Here is a 19,131-nt window from a genome sequence, read left to right on the forward strand (position 1 = left end):
AGTAAGGTAAGACATGTCAATTGCTTAGAACAATGCCTGGGAGAGGGTGAGTGCCCTTCAGCATTAGCTGAGTATTGTTATTTTAGTAGCAAGTGCCTGGAATCTAAACCCATCACCCCTTCCAGCCTGGGGGCCCTTGGTGAGCAGGAGCAGGTCGGAAGAGCACCTGGGTGTCTCACCTTGCTCAGCACAATGAGGGGCATTTGTTGACTGACGGATGGACTGAAGGCAAGGCATTCTAGGTATCTGGTTCCCAGGGGAGACAGGCAAGGGCTCAAAGACGGCAAGGCCAGGCAGGACCACAGGTTTATTGGGGGCTCCACGCACACACGCTCACGGCATCACACAACGGCACGGTTACTCGGGACACACACGGTGGCCTCCGCCCACAGCCAGGGCCCAGAGGCAGTGGGGTGCAGTCTCCTCCCTTGTGGCCCAGACCCAGCTGGGTCCCTTCCTCCTGGGTGACTGAGGGAGGGACTGCTGGGTTGGCCATGGGCCTGGGAAGGGGAAGCGAGCAGGCGAGTCCAGGAGGGGCCGGGGCCGGGGCCGGGGCGGGGCTCGCCTGCCCTCACTCCAGGGACTGTAGCATCAGCAGCTGTTTCAGCACCTTCGTCTGGCTGGTCTCTCGGATTTCGCCAGCCAGGAACATCTCATCCACAACCGTGTAAACCTGTGTGAGGGGAGACCCTGGGTTGAGACGAGGCCCCCCAGGATGCTGGCCTGGACCCTGGAAGCTGGGGCTCTGATGTCCCTCGAGCTGGGACACAGACCTCAGCAGAGGCTCCGGGTGGCTAGTGAACCACGGGTCCCCCCCTGTCTCCCTCCTCCGGCTCCTTCAGCCTCCTCTTCACCAGGAGCCTACCTTGTAGAAGTTGAACACCAGGTCCAGTTCACAGACGTTGTGGAAATATTCGTTTAAGACCTGGGAGAGGAAGGCAGAGATGGTAAGAGATGGGCAGGGAGAGAGCCACACACACACATACAGAGATGGGAACCAGGTCATCAGAAACAGACAGCGAAAAAAAGAGAGCAACGGGGAGGCAGACGAGAGAGAGAGACAGTGACAGGGAGAGAGGCAAGGACACACACACAGAGAAACAGAAGCAAAGATCGATGCAAAGAGATAGCAAAAGGTCAGGCGCGGTGGCTCACACCTGTAATCCCAGCACATTGGGAGGCCAAGGCAGAAGGATGACTTGAAGTTAGGAGTACAAGACCAGCCTGGCCAACATGGTGAAACCCCATCTCTACTAAAAATACAAAAATTAGCTGGGCATCATGGTGTGTGCCTGTAATCCCAGCTACTCAGGAGGCTGAGGCAGGAGAATCACTTGAACCCGGGAGGCGGAGGCTGCAATGAGCCAAGATTGCACCACTGCCCTCCAGCCTGGGTGACAGAACAAGACTCTGTCTCAAAAAAAAAAAGACAAAGAAAAAGAAAAAAAAGAAACGGAGAGACAGAGTCCCAGCCACTGCAGAGGGGGGGCTCAGGAGGGACCAGGGAGGGTTCCCAGGCCTTGGGGGCCACTCCAGGGCTGCCCGCCCGCCTCCCCACCTTACCTCCCCCTCCCGCTGTACCTCCACGAAGTTGTGAATGGCCTCCAGGTAAGCCAGGTTGTTGTCATTGACGTCCACACAGATGCAGAAGTAGAGGCCAGCATAGCGGCGGTAAATGATCTTAAAGTTCCGGAACTGCAGAACAGAGAGGCTGTCAGCAACGGAGCTTGCCAGGACCCAATGTACCACACAGAGTGGGGCCAAAACATTCAGTCCTTCACTCCATATGTGGTCCCGAGGCCCAGCTCTGTGCCCGGCCCTGTGCTGGGGTCACAGCAGTGACCGAGACAGCCCTAACCCTGCTCACAGTACAGCGGGGGCAGGCATCCCCAGAGTGGACAGGACTGGGCTGTGAGAACCCAGAGAGGGTGCCTAACCCCCTCTGATCCTGGAGAGTCAGGGAGGACTTCCTGGAGGAGGGAGTATCGGAGCTGAGACCTCAAGGATAGGCAGGAATGTTCCAAGCAGATAGCAAAAGCCCAGGGCTGGGCGGGAGCCTGACATGTTCAACAGTGTCCATGCAACCTTGCCACTCCCTTCTGTGACTTCCTGCTACCTCTGGAGACAGTCACATTCCTTAGCCTGGAATTAATTAACTCGATTATTTAACAAATACTTCCTGAGCAGCTACTCTATGCCAGGCCTGTGATAGGCAGTGTGGGGAGGGTCACCACTGCCACCAAGACAATCCTGGGTCCTTGTCCTGCACTCACTGAAATGTGATATACACAGTTAGCATAGTAACACAGACACACACCGTGAACAAATATGCCAGGATCAGGGACATGGATTCTAATTTTATGCATGTGTTAAGTAGACAGAGACAGATATATATGCACACTGGGTTGCAAAGTACAATGTCTTTGGCCAAAACCTGAAAATCCCAGTTCAGTTCTATATGTTCTCAATGTCAGGTTCATTACCAAAAAAAAAAAAAAAATCCCAGCACTCCAGGAGCCCAGGAGTCTCAGGCCAGCTTGGGGCAACATGGTGAAACCCCGTCTATACAAAAGTACAAAACTTAGCTGGGTATGGTGGCATGTACCTGTGGTCCCAGCTACTCGGGAGGCTGAGGTGCGGGGGATGACCTGAGCCTGGGAGGTCAAGGCTGCCGTGAGCCATGTTCCCATCACTGCACTCCAGCCTGGGTGCAGTGACCTGTGTTTTTTGAGACAGAGACCGTCTCAAAAAAACACAAAAAAACAGCGGCTCTAGGTCTGGGGTGTGCCTGTGGCGCCACCTGCTGGCAGCTATGAGTGCCAGCATCAGTCCTCGGCTTTTTTTTTTGTTTTTTTTTGGGTCTCGCTCTGACGCCAGGCTGGAGAGCAGTGGCGCGATCTCGGCTCACTGCAATCTCCGCCTCCTGGATTCAAGCGATTCTCTTGCCTCAGTCTCCCAAGTAGCTGGGATTACAGGTGGGATTACAGGCGCGCCACCACACCCAGCTAATAGATTTTTACTCATTTTTTCAGCTCAATCTCTTGTTCATTGCTATACTCCAAGCATGTTTTCAGGGTTTTTTGTTTTGTTTTTTGGTTTTTTTGAGACAGAGTCTCACTCTGTCGCCCAGGCCAGAATGCAGTGGCGCAATCTCGGCCCACTGCAACCTCCACCTCCCAGGTTCAAGCGATTCTCCTGCCTCAGCCTCCTGAGTAGCTAGGAATACAGGTGTGCACCACCATGCCTGGCTAATTTTTGTATTTTTAGTAGAGATGAGGTTTCACCATGTTGGCCAGGCTGGTCTCCAACTCCTGACCTCTGATGATCTACCTGCCTCTGCCTCCCAAAGTGCTGGGATTACAGGCATGAGCCCAGCCTGAGTACGTTTTCTGGTGGGATTACAGTAAGGCCTACATATAACCCACGGGTAAATGACCTGACACTGATCATCAGTGCTCCTCTCTTCTTGAATCCAGCTTTTCTGGCTCTCACCCTCCTCCACCTCCAGCTACTGCTCCATCTTTCCAGCCTCCCTTTCCTGTTTTAAATTTCAAGGCTTCTCAGGGATCTGCCGCAGACCCCCATCTCTCCTCCAGCTACATTCTCTCATCCTGCAGGCTGGGGCAGGTGTCCCCTCTGAACATCCCACGCCACTGCCCCACCCCTGCCCTGCCCCAGCCTGACCACTGCGTGTCACCACTGTCTGGGGATGGGTCTGTCTCCCCATTGGACTGAGCCTGTGGGGGAAGCTGGAGCTGTCACACTGCGTCCTCCATGCCGCCCTGCAAAGGGCTGGCACTGGTAATGGCCCCCAAAGACATCCACATCCTAATCCCAGACCCTGTGAATATGGGACCTTATATGGCAAAAAGGGACTCTGCAGTCTCTTAACTTGTGACGAAGTTAAGAAGCATGAGATGGGGCGATAATCCTAGATGGTTCAGGCGGGACCAATGTCCTCACAGGGCTGCTAATAAGGGAAAGCGGGAGGCGGGACAGTGCGAGTCAGACAGAGATTGGAAGACGGCCAGGTGCCGGGCCTCACGCCTATCATCCCAGCACTTTGGGAGGCCAAGGCTTGAGCTCAGGAGTTCAAGAGCAGTCTAGGCAACATATCAAGACCCATCTCTATCAAACTTACAAAAAATTAGTTGGGCGTGGTGGCAGGTACCTGTAGTCCCAGCTACTCAGGAGTCTGAAGTGGGAGGATCCCTTGAGCCTGGGAGGCGGAGGCTGCAGTGAGCTATGATTGCACCACTGCACTCCGGCCTGGGGCACAGAGTGAGACCCTGTCTCAAATAATAATAACAAGAGGGAAGGCCTGCATCTTCCAGCTGCCTACTCCTGCCTTTGATCTTCACTCACAAGTCCCCTCCCAGAAGCCCTCCAGACCCCCAGGCTGGGTCAGGTGCCCTCCCCCAGCCAGGCTCCTCGATCCCAGCCCTGCCCACTCTGGTTGTCACTGTCTAGGAACAGGCTTGTGTTCCTTCCTGGGCTGTGAGTCCCAAGGCAGCACAAGGCTGTCTCAGTGACCGCTGTGAACCCAGCACTGGGCTGATCACAGAGGCGGCACACAGAAACATTAGGTGAATACATGCACAAAGGAACAACTGAATGAATGGGCAGCCCTGGATCCTGGAGGCATGGAGGAACTCAAGACCTGAGGGTCAGCCTCCTCTGTAACATTCTCATTTGCTCAGCCGGCTTTTCCGGCTGCTCTTGTATCATTGGGCCTCACTGACCCCTCCCGGGCCCCAGCCCTCAGCACAGGACCGGCCACTACATTACCAGCAAGGTGCCCACACAGCCAGAACACCCGACACCCAGTTCCTCTCCCACCTCCCACCTGCTGCTCTTGGTGACAACACCAGTGACCTCCTCCTGGAAAGGAAGTCCAACCCTGTCCCCCTCCTGGCTGCTGGGACACCCAGTTTCTTGGTTCTCCTCTCCCTCCTCGTCTCTCTGCCTGCAGACATGGCCCTCTGGTGCTCTCCTCGGTCTATTCTCACTTCCCCAGTGAGTTCCTTGGCCTTGGTTTCCCTCTATGTGCAGAAATGCCATTTCCATATCCTACTCAGCTCTCTCCAAGAACCCTGACTCGTCACTTCTTCCTGGACATCTCTGCTGGGACGTGGACGATACTCGGGGCCTGACCCCCAACACTTTCCTCCTGATCTTCACATCCGCCTGCCCTTCCCATCTGCCCATCTCAGATAATGACAGCTCCATCTTACCCGGGGGCTCAAGTGGGAAATCTAATTGTCGCCCTGGCTCTGCCTTCTCTCACATTCCACATCCAGTTCTTGGCCATTCAGCTGGGTCCACCTCCAAAACGCTCCTGGCCACACCGACGGCTTCCATGCTGGTCCAGTCACCAACATCTCCCACCTGGACCACTGCAGCCACCTCTCTCCGAGCAGTCTCCTGCTCTGCTCTTGCCTTATAGGGCAGCCTCAAGTCGGCCAATGGCCATGCTCTCTCTGCTCAAAACCCTCTGTGGTTCAAGACCAGCCTGGACAACATAGCAATACCCCATCTCTATAAAAAATTTAAAAATTAGCCAGGCGTGGTCGCTCATGGCTGTAATCCTAGGACTTTGGAAAGCTGCAGTGGGTGGATCGCTTGAGCTCAGGAGTTCGAGACCAGCCTGGGCAACATGGCAAAACCCTGTCTCTACCAAAAATACAAAAATTAGTAGGGCGTTGGTGGCACATGCCAATGGTCCCAGCTACTCGGGTGGCTGAGGTGGGAGAATCGCTTGAGCCCGAGAGGCGGACGTTGCAGTGAGGTGAGATCGTACCACTGCACTCTAGCCTAGGTGACAGAGTGAGAACCCATCTCAAAAGAAAAAAAAAAGTAAGAAATTAGATGGGCATGGAGGTGCATGCCTGTAGTCCCAGCCACTTGGAAAGCTGAGGTGGGAGGCTTGCTTAAGCCTGGGAGCGTACAGTGAGCTGTAATTGCACCACTGTACTCCAGCCTGGGAGACAGAGCAAGACCGTGTCTCTAAAAAGCACCAAAAAACAAAAACAACCTTTCTTTTTTTTTTGAGAGGAGTCTCGCTCTGTTGCCCAGGCTGGAGTGCAATGGCACGATCTCGGCTCACTGCAACCTCCACCTCCTGGATTCAAGTGATTCTCTTGCTTCAACCTCCCGAGTAGCTGGGACTACAGGCACCCACGACCAGGCCGAGCTAATTTTTGTATTTTTAGTAGAGACGAGATTTCACCATGTTGGTCAGGCTGGTCTCGAACTCCTGGCCTCGTGATCTGCCCACCTTGGCCTCCCAAAGTGCTGGGATTACAGGAGTGAGCCACCGCGCCCGGCTGGCAAAAATAACTTTTCTACAGCTCCCATCTGACTCAGAGTAAGAGCCGAAGTCTTCCCTGCAGCCCTGCACCAAGAGATTACCTTGTTATCTTCTCTCTTTCATCTCCTCCCCTTCCTGGCTGGATTCCTGCTATCCCTGGAACACCCTAAGTATTCTCCTGCCCCAGGGACTTTGCACTTGCTGTTCCCTTGGCTTGAAATGTTCCTCTCAGACATTGGCTCCTTCCTCCCCCTCAGGTCCTTCAGGTCTTGGCTCCAATGTCACCTTTTTAGCAATGCCATCCTAACCAAACCATTTAAACCTGAACCCTGGCTGGGTGCAGTGGCTCATGCCTGTAATCCCAGCACTTTGGGAGGCCGAGGCAGGCAGATCACTTGAGCTCAAGAGTTCAAGACCAGCCTGGGCAACATGGTGAGACCCCCATTGCTACCAAAAATACAAATATTAGCTGGGCTTGGTAGTGCACAAGCCTGTAGTCCCAGCTACTCAGGAGGCTGAGGTGGGAGGGTGGCTTGAACGTAGGAAGTCAAGGCTGCTGTGAGCCATGTTCGTGCCACTGCACTCCCGCCTGGGTGTCAGAGTGAGCTCCTGTTTCAAAAAAAATTTTTTAAAGAGGGCCAGGCGTGGTGGCTCATACCTGTAATCCCAGCACTTTGGGAGGCCAAGGCGGGTGGATCACTTGAGATCAGGAGTTCAAGACCAGCCTGGCCAACATGGTGAAACCCCATCTCTACTAAAAATATAAAAATTAGCCGGGCGTGGTGGCGAGCACCTGTAATCCCAGCTACTAGGGAGGCTGAGGCAGAGAATAGCTTGAACCCTGGAGGAGGTTGCAGTGAGCCAAGATTGCCACCATCGCACTCCAGCCTGGGTGACTGAGACAGACTCCATCTCAAAAAAAAAAAAAAAAAAGAAAAAAGGCAAAAAAGGCCAGGTGCAGTGGCTCATGCCTGTAATCCTAGCACTTTGGAAGGCCAAGAAGGGTGGATTACAAGGTCAGGAGTTCGAGGCCAGCCTGGCCAACATGGTGAAACCCCGTCTCTACTGAAAACACAAAATTAGCCTGGTGTGGTGGTGCACGCCTGTAATCCCAGCTACTTGGGAGGCTGAGGCAGGAGAATTGCTTGAACCTGGGAGGTGGAGGTTGCAGTGAGCTGAGATCATGCCACTGCACTCCAGCCTGGGTGACAGAGTAAGACTCTGTCTCAAAAAAATTAATTAATTAATTAATTCAATTCAATTCAATAAAAAATAAAGACAAGGTCTTGCTACATTGCCCAGGCTGGTCTTGAACTCCTGGGCTCAAGCAATCCTCCCACCTCGGCTTCCCAAAGTGCTGGGATTACAGGCATGAGCCACTGCACCTGGCCTATTCTCTCTACTTTTCTGTGTTTGAACATTCTATAGGAAGTTTGAAAAACGCACCAGCAAAAAAAACTTGGCAAAAAAAAAAATTCTTTTTTAATCGTAGGCGAAAAAAATTAATAATAATAGTGCAGAACAAAAAGGAAAAATATTAATACTGATTAAATCCGGGTAGCAGGTTTATGAATCTCCAATATACTTTTCTTTCATTGTACTAATCTGTATGTTTATGATTTTTCACAATGAAAAGTACAAACAAAGGAAGGGAAGAAGCAAGCAAGCTCAAAGGGGGTTGAGTGAATGATATAGGATGGATAGAGGGTCCAAGGGGTTCTTGCAGCTAGAAGCTGGGCAGGGAGTGGCGAAGTAGGGCACGAGGAAGCGGCAGGGTGCAGGAGGCATGGAGCGGGCGTCACCTCCACAAAGTTGGTGTGTTTGGCGTCTCGGACGGTGACCACGGCATGCACCTCCTCGATCAGCTTCTGTTTCTCATCATCATCAAACTGCATATACCACTTGGCCAGGCGCGTCTTGCCTGCCCGGTTCTGGATGAGGATAAAGCGGATCTGGGGGCAGCAGGAGGAGAAGGAGGAAGTGAGAGAGGCAGAGAGGGTAGGTTGGGCGCTGCCCAACAGCCCCACCCATCCACCCAGAGGGGAGACAGGGCTCAGGGCCTCCCTGCTGCCTGACTTCCGGGAGTCTCAGCTGCTCCCCAGACCCAAGCCAGGCGGGCCTGGCCACACGCTCCATCCCGGGTCCCTCCAGCACCCCTGTGGAGTGACTTCCCTTCCACAAGTCTCCAACTCTGGAGTCAGCTCCAGGGCCCCGAGTCCCAGGCTCCACCACCTCTTATCTCTCTCTCTCTCTTTTTTTTTTTTTTTTTTTGTAGAGACAGAGTCTTGCTATGTTGCTGGTCTCAAACTCCTGGACTCAAGCAATTCTCCCGCCTCGGCCTCCCAAAGTGCTGGGATTACAGGCATGAGCCACCATGCCCAGCCTTGTCTGCCCCTCTAGGCCTCAGTTTCCTCACCAGCAAAACAAGTCTCCCAAGAAGATTCATCTCACCAGGGTGGTTTTTTCATTATTGTTTTTTGTTATTTTTAAATTTTCAGACAGTGTCTCATTCTGTCACCCAGGCTGGAGTGCAATGGCGCAATCTCAGCTCACTGCAACCTCCGCCTCCCAGGTTCAAGCAATTCTCCTGCCTCAGTGTTCTGAGTAGCTGGGATTACAGGCACCCGCCACCACACCCGGAAAATGTTTGTATTTTTGGTAGAGATGGGGTTTCACTATGTTGGCCAGGCTGGTCTCAAACTTCTGACCTCAGGTGATCCACCCGCCTCTGCCTCCCAAAGTGTGGGGTTATAGGCATGCGCTACTGTGCCCAGCCAACCAGGGTGTTTTTAAAGCTTAAAAAAAAAAAGTTTATAAACTTAGTTTGGTGGCTGGTAGGTGGTAGATACTCAATAAACATTTGAGGTTCAGACTCCTTTGGGCTAAGTCTCAGCTCTGCCACTTCTTTTTTTCTCTTTGCTTCCTAACGTTTTATAAAATTGAAATGTAATTCACACACCATAAAATCCATCCACTTATAATGTAGACAGTTAAATGGTTTTTGGTATATTCACTTAGTATATATTCACAGTTGTGTAAAAATCACCACTATCTGTTTTTTTTTTTTTTTTTTTTGCGACAGGTTCTAGCTCTGTCACCCAGGCTACAGTGCAGTGGCGCAATCCCGCCTCACTGCAACCTCCACCTCCTGGGTTCAGGCCTCCCAGGTAGCTGGGACCACAGGTGCACACCACCACGCCCAGCTAATTTTTTGTATTTTTAGTAGAGACGGGGTTTCACCATGTTGTCCAGGCTGGTCTTGAACTTCTGGCCTCAAGTGACCCACCCACCTCATCCTCCCAAAGTGCTGCATCAGGCATGAGCCACTGCACCCCACCTAATATCACCACTATCTAATTTATTATCTAATACCAGAACATTTTCATCATCTCCCCCGAAAAACTCCCCACCCATTAGCAGTCACTCTCCATCCTCCCAGGCCCTGGCAGCCATGAGTCTCCTTTCTGTCTTTGTGGATGTGTCTGTTCTGGACACTGCATATGAGTGGAATCATGTACTCTGTGGCTTCCGTGTCTGGCTTCCTTCACTCAGTGTGACGTTTTCCAGGCTCATCTGTGGGGTGGCAAGTGGCAGAGCCGCAATTCCTTTCCGTGGCTGAGTGATCCTCTGTTGGATGGATAAGGCCGTACTTCGGACATTTGGGTTGTTTCTGCTTTAGGGCTATTATGAATAATACTGCTATGAACATTCGTGTATGAGTTTTTGTGTGGATGGATCATTTCTCTTGGGTATATACCTAGGAGTGAGGTTGCTGGGTCATAGGGTAACGCTATGTTTAACTTTCTCAGGAATTGCTAAACTGTTTTCCAAAGCGTCTGCCACTTTCATGACTTAACTTTGGTGCCACTTTGGTGCCTGAGTTTACTGTGAGGAGTAAAGGATATTCCTGGCCGGCCACGGTGGCTCACGCCTGTAATCCCAGCACTTTGGGAGGCCGAGGCGGGCAGATCGCTTGAGGTCAGGAGTTCAAGACCAGCCTGGCCAACATGGTGAAACCCCATCTGTACTAAAAATACAAAAATTAGCCGGGTGTGATGGGGGGCAGAGGGGAGGCGGCTATAATCCCAGCTACTCGGGAGGCTGAGGCATGAGAATCACTTGAACCCAGGAGGCAGAGGTTGCAGTGAGCTGAGATTGCACCATTGCTCTCCAGCCTGGGTGACAGAGCGAGACGCTGTCTCAAAAAAACAAAAACAAAAACATAGAGGTACAGTACAGTGACTGGCACGTACTAAGTGTTATATAAGTACCAGCTCTTAGCAGCATTATATTTTCCATTATGTGACTTTCAGAAAACCATGGCCAAAGCTTACTCCATTAGAAGCTCTGGGCCCATTTCTGTCTGAGACAGGCATGCTTATGCCCATTTTATAGATGAGGAAACTGAGATTCAGGGAAAGGAAGTCTCACAGCCAGAAAGCAGAAGTGGGAGTCCAAAGGCTTTGCTCTGAACCCCCTGACCCCAACTTGTGGGAGCCTTCTCTCTTAGGAAAGAGAGCCCTCTAGTCCTGTCTTTTTCTTTTCTTTTTTGTTTTGAGACAGAGTCTCACTCTGTTGCCTAGGCTGGAGTGCAGTGGCACTGTCTCGGCTCACTGCAACCTCTGCTTCCCATGTTCAAGCGATTCTCCTGCCCCAGCCTCCTGAGTACCTGGGATTACAGGCGCATGCCACCACGCCTGGCTAATTTTTGTATTTTTAGTAGAGACCAGGTTTCACCACGTTGGTGAGGCTGGTCTTGAACTCCTGACCTTGTGATCTGCCTGCCTCAGCCTCCCAAAGTGCTGGGGTTACAGGCGCAAGTCACTGCGTCCAGGCTTTTTTTTTTTTTTTTTGAGACAGAGTCTCACTCTGTCGCCTAGGCCAGTGGCACAATCTCGGCTCACTGCAGCCTCCGCCTCCCGGGTTCAAGCGATTCTCCTGCCTCAGCCTCCCAAGTAGCTGGGATTACAGGCATCCACCACCATATCTGGCTTATTTTTGTATTTTTAGTAGAGACGGGGTCTCACCATGTTGGCCAGGCTGGTCTTGAACTCCTGACCTTATGTGATCCGCCTGCCTCAGCTTCCCAAAGTGCTGGGATTATAGGCGTGAGTCACTGCCCCAGCCTGAGAGTCTTTTCTTAGGAAAGAGAGTCCACTCTCTTTCCTAAGCCTCATTCTCCACACACTCTATCCTCCCTCCCCCAACCAACCAAACTGGACCGGAACAGGATGTTACACTCTCCTTCCAAGAACTCCTTCTGCTGAGCCAGGGAAAACCACTTCCTAGCAGGGCAGGGGTCCCAGGCAGGAAGGGACGTTGGGGGTCCTACACCAGGCAGCCAAAGCCTGGGAGCAGAGCCGGAGACATAGTCACACAGTTAGGAGAACTAGAAGCAAACCCAGAGTTGACAAAAAGCTCTGCCTCTTACTCCCAAATTCCCTTGTAGACCTCTCCCTGTTTTCTTCCCATTTGGAATCTCAAGTCCCCTCCGTCCTGAATTCCTGCATCCTCACACCTCTGCTGTCCCCTCTAGATGCCCCCCAACCTTCCCTGTCTCCAATCCCCCTCCTCTGGAGTTGCTCCCTTTTGACCTCCACTTTCTCAGTCTCAGTTCCCCTCCTTGGGGCCTCAATGGACTTTTTATTGGTGACATCCCTTGTTCCCACTCCCAGGCTTCCTCCCTTCTTCAAAAGGTCACATTTTGCCTCCAAGGACCCTGTTCCTGGAGGAGACTCCGCCCCCGCTCTGACACTCTTTCCCATTCATTTTCTTTCCCAACTTCCAGCCCAAAGAACCCTTTCCTAGATCCAAAGCCCCAACTTGGGAATAGGGGCACTCCTAAATCCAATGTTGAGTCTTTGCCCCAACAAAGATTCCTCCCCAGGTCTCACACTTTCAAGCCTACTCCCCACCCCACAAGATCTCTCCTCTTGGAAAGACCTATTCAATTGCTCCCCATTCATTCCGAGTGTCCATCTTACCTCCAGGTCCTCTCTCCTTTTACAGCGCTTTCCCAGACCCTTAAATTTCATTCCCTACAGTTGCCTCCTTTTGGTTTCCTGTGCCAGGTCTCTTCTCCTTGAGATCATCCCTCTCTCACAGGCAGTCTCCTGCCCCTGTTTCAACATCCTCTCTCCACCTGCAATCAGATCCTTGTCTCTAGAGACTCCTCCCATCAAGAAAACCTCCCTCTCCTTTTCCAAGGTCTCGCGTTCTTGTCCCAGCGCTCCCGCCACACTTCCAGAACGCCTTCCTCTTTGGGACGCCGCCTCCCCACCTCCAATGCCTTCTCGCTACCCCCAAGACTGTGCCTCACGAGTTTCCTCCCGTTTCAAAGCTTCCAACCATCTACAACGTCTCCCATCTGCACAGTCCTTTCCCCTTGGAACACCACCCCCAATGCCCGTCGCCGCGAGTCCCCTGGTAACCCCCGCGCGCAGAATCACCGCCCTGTGCCCTCCTTCCCGGCCCTGGATCGGTCCCAATCCCCAGAGCCCGCGCCCGACCCAGACCATCCGCGGCAGAGAAGGGGCTTGTCAGCGCCCGATCCAGCCTCGGCTATTTACGCGTGGGCCCCCCCCGCCAGTCCCCGGCGTAGCGCTCCCCCGTTACCATGGCGACCCCCGTCCAGACCCCAGCGGCCCAGGTCCCGCGGCGACTGGGCAGCTCCGGCTCAGGGTGCAGTTGTAGGGCCCAGAGCTAGAGCGGACTTCCGGTAGAAAAGCCCGCCTGCCTTCTCGCGCACAGACCCCTGGGAGTTGTAGTTTCACCAATGGGGCGAGCCTGGGTGAAGATGGGTGAAGGTCAGAGCCAGTCCTTTTCCTACCAAACGAATCAGATCCCAAGTGCATGCTGGGATTTGTGGACAAACATCTTTACAGAGGACTACAATTCCCGAGATGCTGAAGAACCAGCGGTGCAGGCGTTGCATTCAGGGAAATGTAGTTCTCTCAGGTCCCCGGCCCCCACCCGGGAGGGAAGGGCATGCTGGGAATAGTAGTTTTACATTTTAAAAAACTGTCCTGGGGAGCTGGAAAATGTCTTTCCATTCCTCATCCAGTGATTTCTTTAATTTTTTTAAAAATAGAGACAGGGGTCTAGATATATTGCCTAGGTTGATCTCGAACTCAGCTTAAGCGACCCTCAGCCTTGCAAATCACCAGGATTACAGGCATGAGCCACCACAACACCAGGCCAGTGCTTTGCTTAAAATATGTTGCGTGTGTCTCTCAGGAGACAACAGTTTAAAAGCATGAATTTGAACCCGCCCGGCGCGGTGGCTTACTCCTGTAATCTCAGCACTTTGGAAGTCCAAGGCAGGCAGTTCACTTGGTCAGGAGTTCGAGACCAGCCTGGCCAGCATGGTGAAACCCCATCTCTACTAAAAATACAAAAAATTAGCCAGGCATGGTGGTGCGCACCTGTAATCCCAGCTACTCGGGAGGCTGAGGCAGGAGAATCACTTGAAGCCAGGAGGCAGAGGTTGCAGTGAGCCCAGATCTCGCCACTGCACACCAGCCTGGGCGATAGAGAGAGACTCCAAAAAAAAAAAAAAAAAAAAAATCTCTAGTCTGGCCAGGGCATGATGGCTCATGCTTGTAATCCCAGCACTTTGAGAGGCTGAGGTGGGTGGATCACCTAAGGTCAGGACTTCGAGACCAGCATGGCCAACATGGTGAAACCGTTTCTACTAAAAATACAAAAATTAGCTGGGTGTGATGGCAGGTGCCTGTAATCCCAGCAGCTCGGGAAGCTGAGGCAGGAGAATTGCTTGAACCTGGGAGGCAGAGGCTGCAGTGAGCCGAGATCACACCACTGCACCCTAGCTGAAGTGACAAGAGCGAAACTCTGTCAAGAAAAAAAAAAAAAACCCTCCAGGTCAGCAGTTAGTTTAGGTTTTTTTGGTGTGTCTTTGTTTTTGCTTTTTTCTGAAAGAGGGTCTCCCTTGGTCACCCAGGCTGTAGCGCAGTGGCATGATCTCAGCTCACTGCAGCCTCAACCTGCTGGGCTCAAGTGATCCTCCCGCTTCAGCCTCCCGAGTAGCTGAGACTACATACACATGCCGTCATACGTGGCTAATTTTTTGTACTTTTTGTAGAGACAGGGTCTTGCTATGTTGCCTAGGCTGCTCTTGAACTCCTGAGCTCAAGCGATCCTCCCTCCTCCACCTCCCAAAGTATTGAGATTACAGGCGTGAGCCACCATGCCCAACCTAGTTTGGTTTTTTAAACGGCCTTTATTACATTTTAAAAATTATTTTATTTGCCCTATGAGTATGTGTGTATGTTTGTCTAGATCTCTCATTAGGTAGTGAGTTGTTGAGGGCAGGGACCCTGTCTGATAACTGTATCTTCATTACCTAGAACATGACAGATGGTAAGCAGTCAATAAAGTTATTACTACTAGTACTGAGGGGAGCTTGGCCCTAATAAGAGCAAAGCAGGCCAGGCATGGTGGCTCACTCCAGTAATCTCAGCACTTTGGGATGCCAAGGCAGGCAGATCACCTGAGGTCAGGAGTTCGAGACCAGCCTGCCCAACATGGCGAAACAGCATCTCTACTAAAAATACAAAAATTGGCCGGGCTTGGTAGCACATGCCTGTAGTACCAGCTACTCCGGAGGCTGAGGCAGGAGAAGCACTTGAACCCTGGAGATGGAGGTTGCAGTGAGTCGAGATCGTGCCACTGCACTCCAACCTGGGGGACAGAGAGAGAGAGACTCCATTTCAAAAAAAATAATAATAATAAATTAAATAACTAAAAAAAATATATTATAGAATTATGTAAATTTAAGGTATACTACTAGCAGAATAACCAACACATAGTTGTTGAATATTATAGGGGCAAAAAGAGGCCAGAGATCATTTCTGTCTTGTGTACTTTTCTGTCTCCAACCGGGTTGATACTAGGATGACACAAGCAAAGTGTCCAGGTTGCAAAATTTTAAAAGGACCTCACTCTTAGATGCCAATTCCTGTCTTACACAGGACTGAGAATATGTGCCTCATTAAATTTTGTGCCCTCAACACGTCACTTGCCTCCCCTTAGTCCCAGTCCTGATCTCCAGTGTTCAACTTAATACTTGGCACAAGTCTGGTGTTCAATAAACATTTGTTGAATGAACGAATGCATGTGCAGCAAGAAAACGGACACTGCCCCCACCCTCACAGCATTCACAGTCTAGCAGGAAAAATGGACTTAAATGACATAACATAAATAAATTTAAGGCCAGGCGCAGTGCACTGCTCATGCCTATAATCCCAGCACTTTGGGAGGCCGAGGTGGGTGGATCACCTGAGGTTGGGAGTTCAACAGCAGCCTGGCCAACATGGTGAAACCCCATCTCTATTAAAAGGACAAAAATTAGCCGGGCATGGTAGCGTGTGACTGTACTCCCAGCTACTTGGGAGGCTGAGGCACGAGAATCACTTGAACCCGGGAGGCAGAGGTTGTTGTGAACTGAGAGTGTGCCACTTCACTCCAGCCTGGGCAACAGAGTGAAACTCTGTCTCAAAAAAAAAAAAAAAAGAAGGCCAGGGGCTTTGAAAGGCAGAGCCAAGTGGATCACCTGAGGTCAGGAGCTCAAGACCAGCCTGATCAATATGGTAAAACCGCATCTCTACTAAAAACACAAAAATTAGCCAGGCATGGTGGTGTGCAACTGTAGTCCCAGCTACTAGGGAGGCTAAACAGGAGAATTGCTTGAACCCAGGAGGCGGAGGTTGCAGTGAGCTGAGATCGCGCCACTGTATTCCAGCCTGGGTTACAGAGCGAGACTCCATCTCAAAAAAAAAAAAAAAAAAAAAAAAAAGATATTAGCCAGTGCTACAGCCACAAGAACACGATCTTTTTTTTCTTTCTTTCTTTTCTGAGACAGGGTCTCGCACTATAACCCAGGCTGGCATGCAGTGGTGCAATCACAGCTCACTGCAGTTTCAACCTCCAGGGCTCAAGCAATCCTCCCACCTCAGCCTCCTGAGTAGTGGGAACTACAGGCACATGCCACCGTGCCCAGCTAATTTTTAAATTTTTTGGAAAGAAGAGGTCTTGCTGTATTTTCCAGGCTGGCATGTGAATGCTTGACTGGAGCTGAAGGACCTGTGTTCCAGGTGGCTCGCTCTTGTGGTTGCCAAATGAATGCTGGCTATTGGCCAGAGGCCTCAGCTCCTCACCACATGGATCTGTCCACAAGGACATATGAATGTCCTCACATGGCAGCTGTTTTCCCAAAGAGTGAGTGATCTAAGAAAGAGCATGGCGGAAGCTGCTATGTCTTTTATGGCCTTGCCTCAGATCTTTTATGACACTGTCATTTTCACAATGTTCTATTGGTACCTAATCAGCCCTGTCCAATGCAGGAGGCAATGCAAATACCAGGTGAGACTCATTGGGGTCCATCTTGGAGGCTGGCTGCCACAACGGCTCATAACAGGCACCTAGCTGAGTTGAAGAGTTAGTGACAGCTTCCTAGAAGAGGTGACATTTGAGCTGAGATCAGAAGGACGAGTGGAGCCGGGCATGGTGGTGCATGCCTGTAATCCCAGCCACTAGGGGGGCTGAGGCAGGAGAATCACTTGAACCTGGGAGGCAGAGGTTGCAGTGAGCCGAGATTGTGCTACTGCACTCCAGCCTGGGTGACAGGCTGCTCCGTCTCAAATAAATAAATAAATAAATAAATAAATAAATAAATAAAGGCCAGGCACAGTGGCTCATGCCTCTGATCCCAGCACTTTGAGAGGCCAAGGTGGGCAGATCACTTGAGGTCAGGAGTTTGACACCAGCCTGGACAACATGGTGGAAGCCCATCTCTACTAAAAATACAAAAATTAGTTGGGCGTGGTGGTGCGCGCCTGTAATCCCAGCTACTTGGCAGGCTGAGGCAAGAGAATCGCTTGAACCCGGGAAGCAGAGGTTGCAGTGAGCCGAGATGGCGCCACTGCACTCCAGCCTCCGCGACAGGGCAAGCCTCCTTCTCAAAAAAAAAAAAAAAAAAAAAAAAAAAGACGAGTGGAAATTAACTAAGCAAGGATTAGTGTCCAGGATGGGGCACAGTGCTAGGGGCAGAAGAACACAGGTAGGGAGAAGATCAAAACAACTTTTTCTCTACCCTCAGGAGTCTCATGGCTTGAGTGGTTTCAAGTCTGTTTGGGGCTACATGGCACAGACATAGAAAAGATAAGTCCCGAAGGAACAATTATTTATTTATTTATTTTGCTAGACAGGGTCTGGAACTCCTCCTGGCCTCAAGTGATCCTCCTCCCTTAGCCTCCTAACGTGCTGGAATTACAGTCGCGAGCCAGAGCGCCCGGCCTCAATTCTAAACGTTTATAAAGATAGAGAGGTTGTGGCAGGGCGCGGTGGCTCACGCCCGTAATCCTAGCACTTTGGGACGCCGGGGCGGGTGGATTGCCTGAGCTCAGGAGTTTGAGACCACCCTGGGCAATATGACAAAACCCCGTCTCTAATAAAAATACAAAAAATCAGCGCGCCTGTAATCCCAGCTGTTTGGGAGGCTGAGGCACGAGAATCGCTTGAATCCGGAAGGCGGAGGTTGCAGTCAACGGAGATCACGCCCTGCACTCCAGTGACAGAGCGAGACTGTCTCAAGGAAAAAAAAGAAAAAAAAGAGAGAGAGAGGTTGGCTGGTCGCGGTGGCTCACGCCTGTAATCCCAGCACTTTGGGAGGCCGAAGTGGGCCGATCACTTCAGCCCAGGAGTTCGAGACCAGCCGGGGCAACATGGCGAGGCCCTGTCTCTACAAAAAATATAAAAATTGGCCGTGTGCACTGGCGCACGCCTATAGTCCCAGATACTCCGGAGGCTGAGGTGGGAGGATCCCTTCAGCTGGGGAGGAGGAGCTTGCGGTAGGCTATGATTGCACCACTGCACTCCAGTCTGGGCGACAGAGCGAGACTCTGTCTCAATTTAAAAAAAAAAAAGATATTTATTATGCATTCATCCCGCAGATATTTAGTTCGTCTATCTACTAAGCAAGGGGCCCAGGCACTGGGATCCCGCGGTGAATCTGAGCATCCCCGCCTCCCGTTCCTGCCTCGTGATTGGCTGCCCTTGGGCCAATGGCTGAAGAGTCCACCGCTCCGCCAGCCCCGCGGCATCCTCCAGCTGCAGCGACCCCTGTTCGGTTTGCAGGCGGCGCTGTGGGCTCACTGACTCCTCCGTCACACGCAGACCTGGTCCCCACCCTCTCTGATTCTTTCCGACTCTCAGGAATGAATAGAGTGTATACCCCAGAGTCCCACCCTCTTTACAGAATCCTTTTGTGAATTTTTCTGCCTGTGCAGATTTCCAATACAGGTCCAGAATCCCACGCCCACCTCTTATCAACCAACCCCGGCGGCTCTCCCGTTGATGTGACCTCCAGCCATTCGGCCCGTAGGCCGATGCTTGGGAAATCTTGACAGCGGCCCAAGCCGGCAGTCGGCACTTCTCTCTGTCGGTTAATTGTTTACTCGTTTGTTTATTTATCCTGGAGTGGAGGCTAGCCGGGTGCGCGGAGGCGGCTGCCCCCAGGGAAGCCCGCTTCCTGTGGTTGGCTTGCTCAACTACTATCCGCCCTCTTGCGCACTGGAAAAAATTGCAGAGCTGGGAATGCACCATTTGATGGTTCCGTTCATGCAGTAAAACAATGCCTGGGCCCCTGCCTTGTGCCTGGATCCGTGCTGACTGAGACAGCCCTGGCCCTGCCCTCAGGGGCCTTGCAGTCCGATGGGAAAGACCTATCACCAGATATGGACCACCCAAGGTGGCCAGGGCTTGGACGGGAGACCTAAAGGGACTGTGGGAGCCTGGAAGGAGCA

General features: G+C 51.8%; 1 protein-coding gene across 3 annotated transcripts; it reads right to left on the bottom strand.

The window, feature by feature from the left end:
- Positions 1-288: 288 nt before the first annotated feature.
- Positions 289-13,144, bottom strand: AP2S1 (adaptor related protein complex 2 subunit sigma 1). Of its 3 annotated transcripts, none has more exons than XM_054466321.2 (6): positions 12,820-12,928; positions 12,295-12,452; positions 8,113-8,262; positions 1,582-1,695; positions 866-925; positions 289-673 (listed from the first exon to the last, which is right to left on the bottom strand). In XM_054466321.2, exons 2-6 carry the CDS (start codon positions 12,343-12,345, stop codon positions 572-574), a joined length of 477 nt encoding a protein of 158 aa, XP_054322296.1. In that variant the 5' UTR covers positions 12,346-12,452; positions 12,820-12,928; the 3' UTR covers positions 289-571. The 3 variants fall into 3 exon arrangements, with proteins under 3 accessions (XP_054322296.1, XP_054322295.1, XP_054322297.1); XM_054466320.2 differs by having other exon boundaries at positions 12,826-12,919; XM_054466322.2 differs by lacking the exon at positions 12,295-12,452 and having other exon boundaries at positions 12,926-13,144.
- Between the last annotated feature and the right edge of the window lie 5,987 nt (positions 13,145-19,131).

The sequence above is a fragment of the Pongo pygmaeus genome, chromosome 20, assembly GCF_028885625.2.
Source record: "Pongo pygmaeus isolate AG05252 chromosome 20, NHGRI_mPonPyg2-v2.0_pri, whole genome shotgun sequence".
Classification (NCBI taxonomy): domain Eukaryota; kingdom Metazoa; phylum Chordata; class Mammalia; order Primates; family Hominidae; genus Pongo; species Pongo pygmaeus.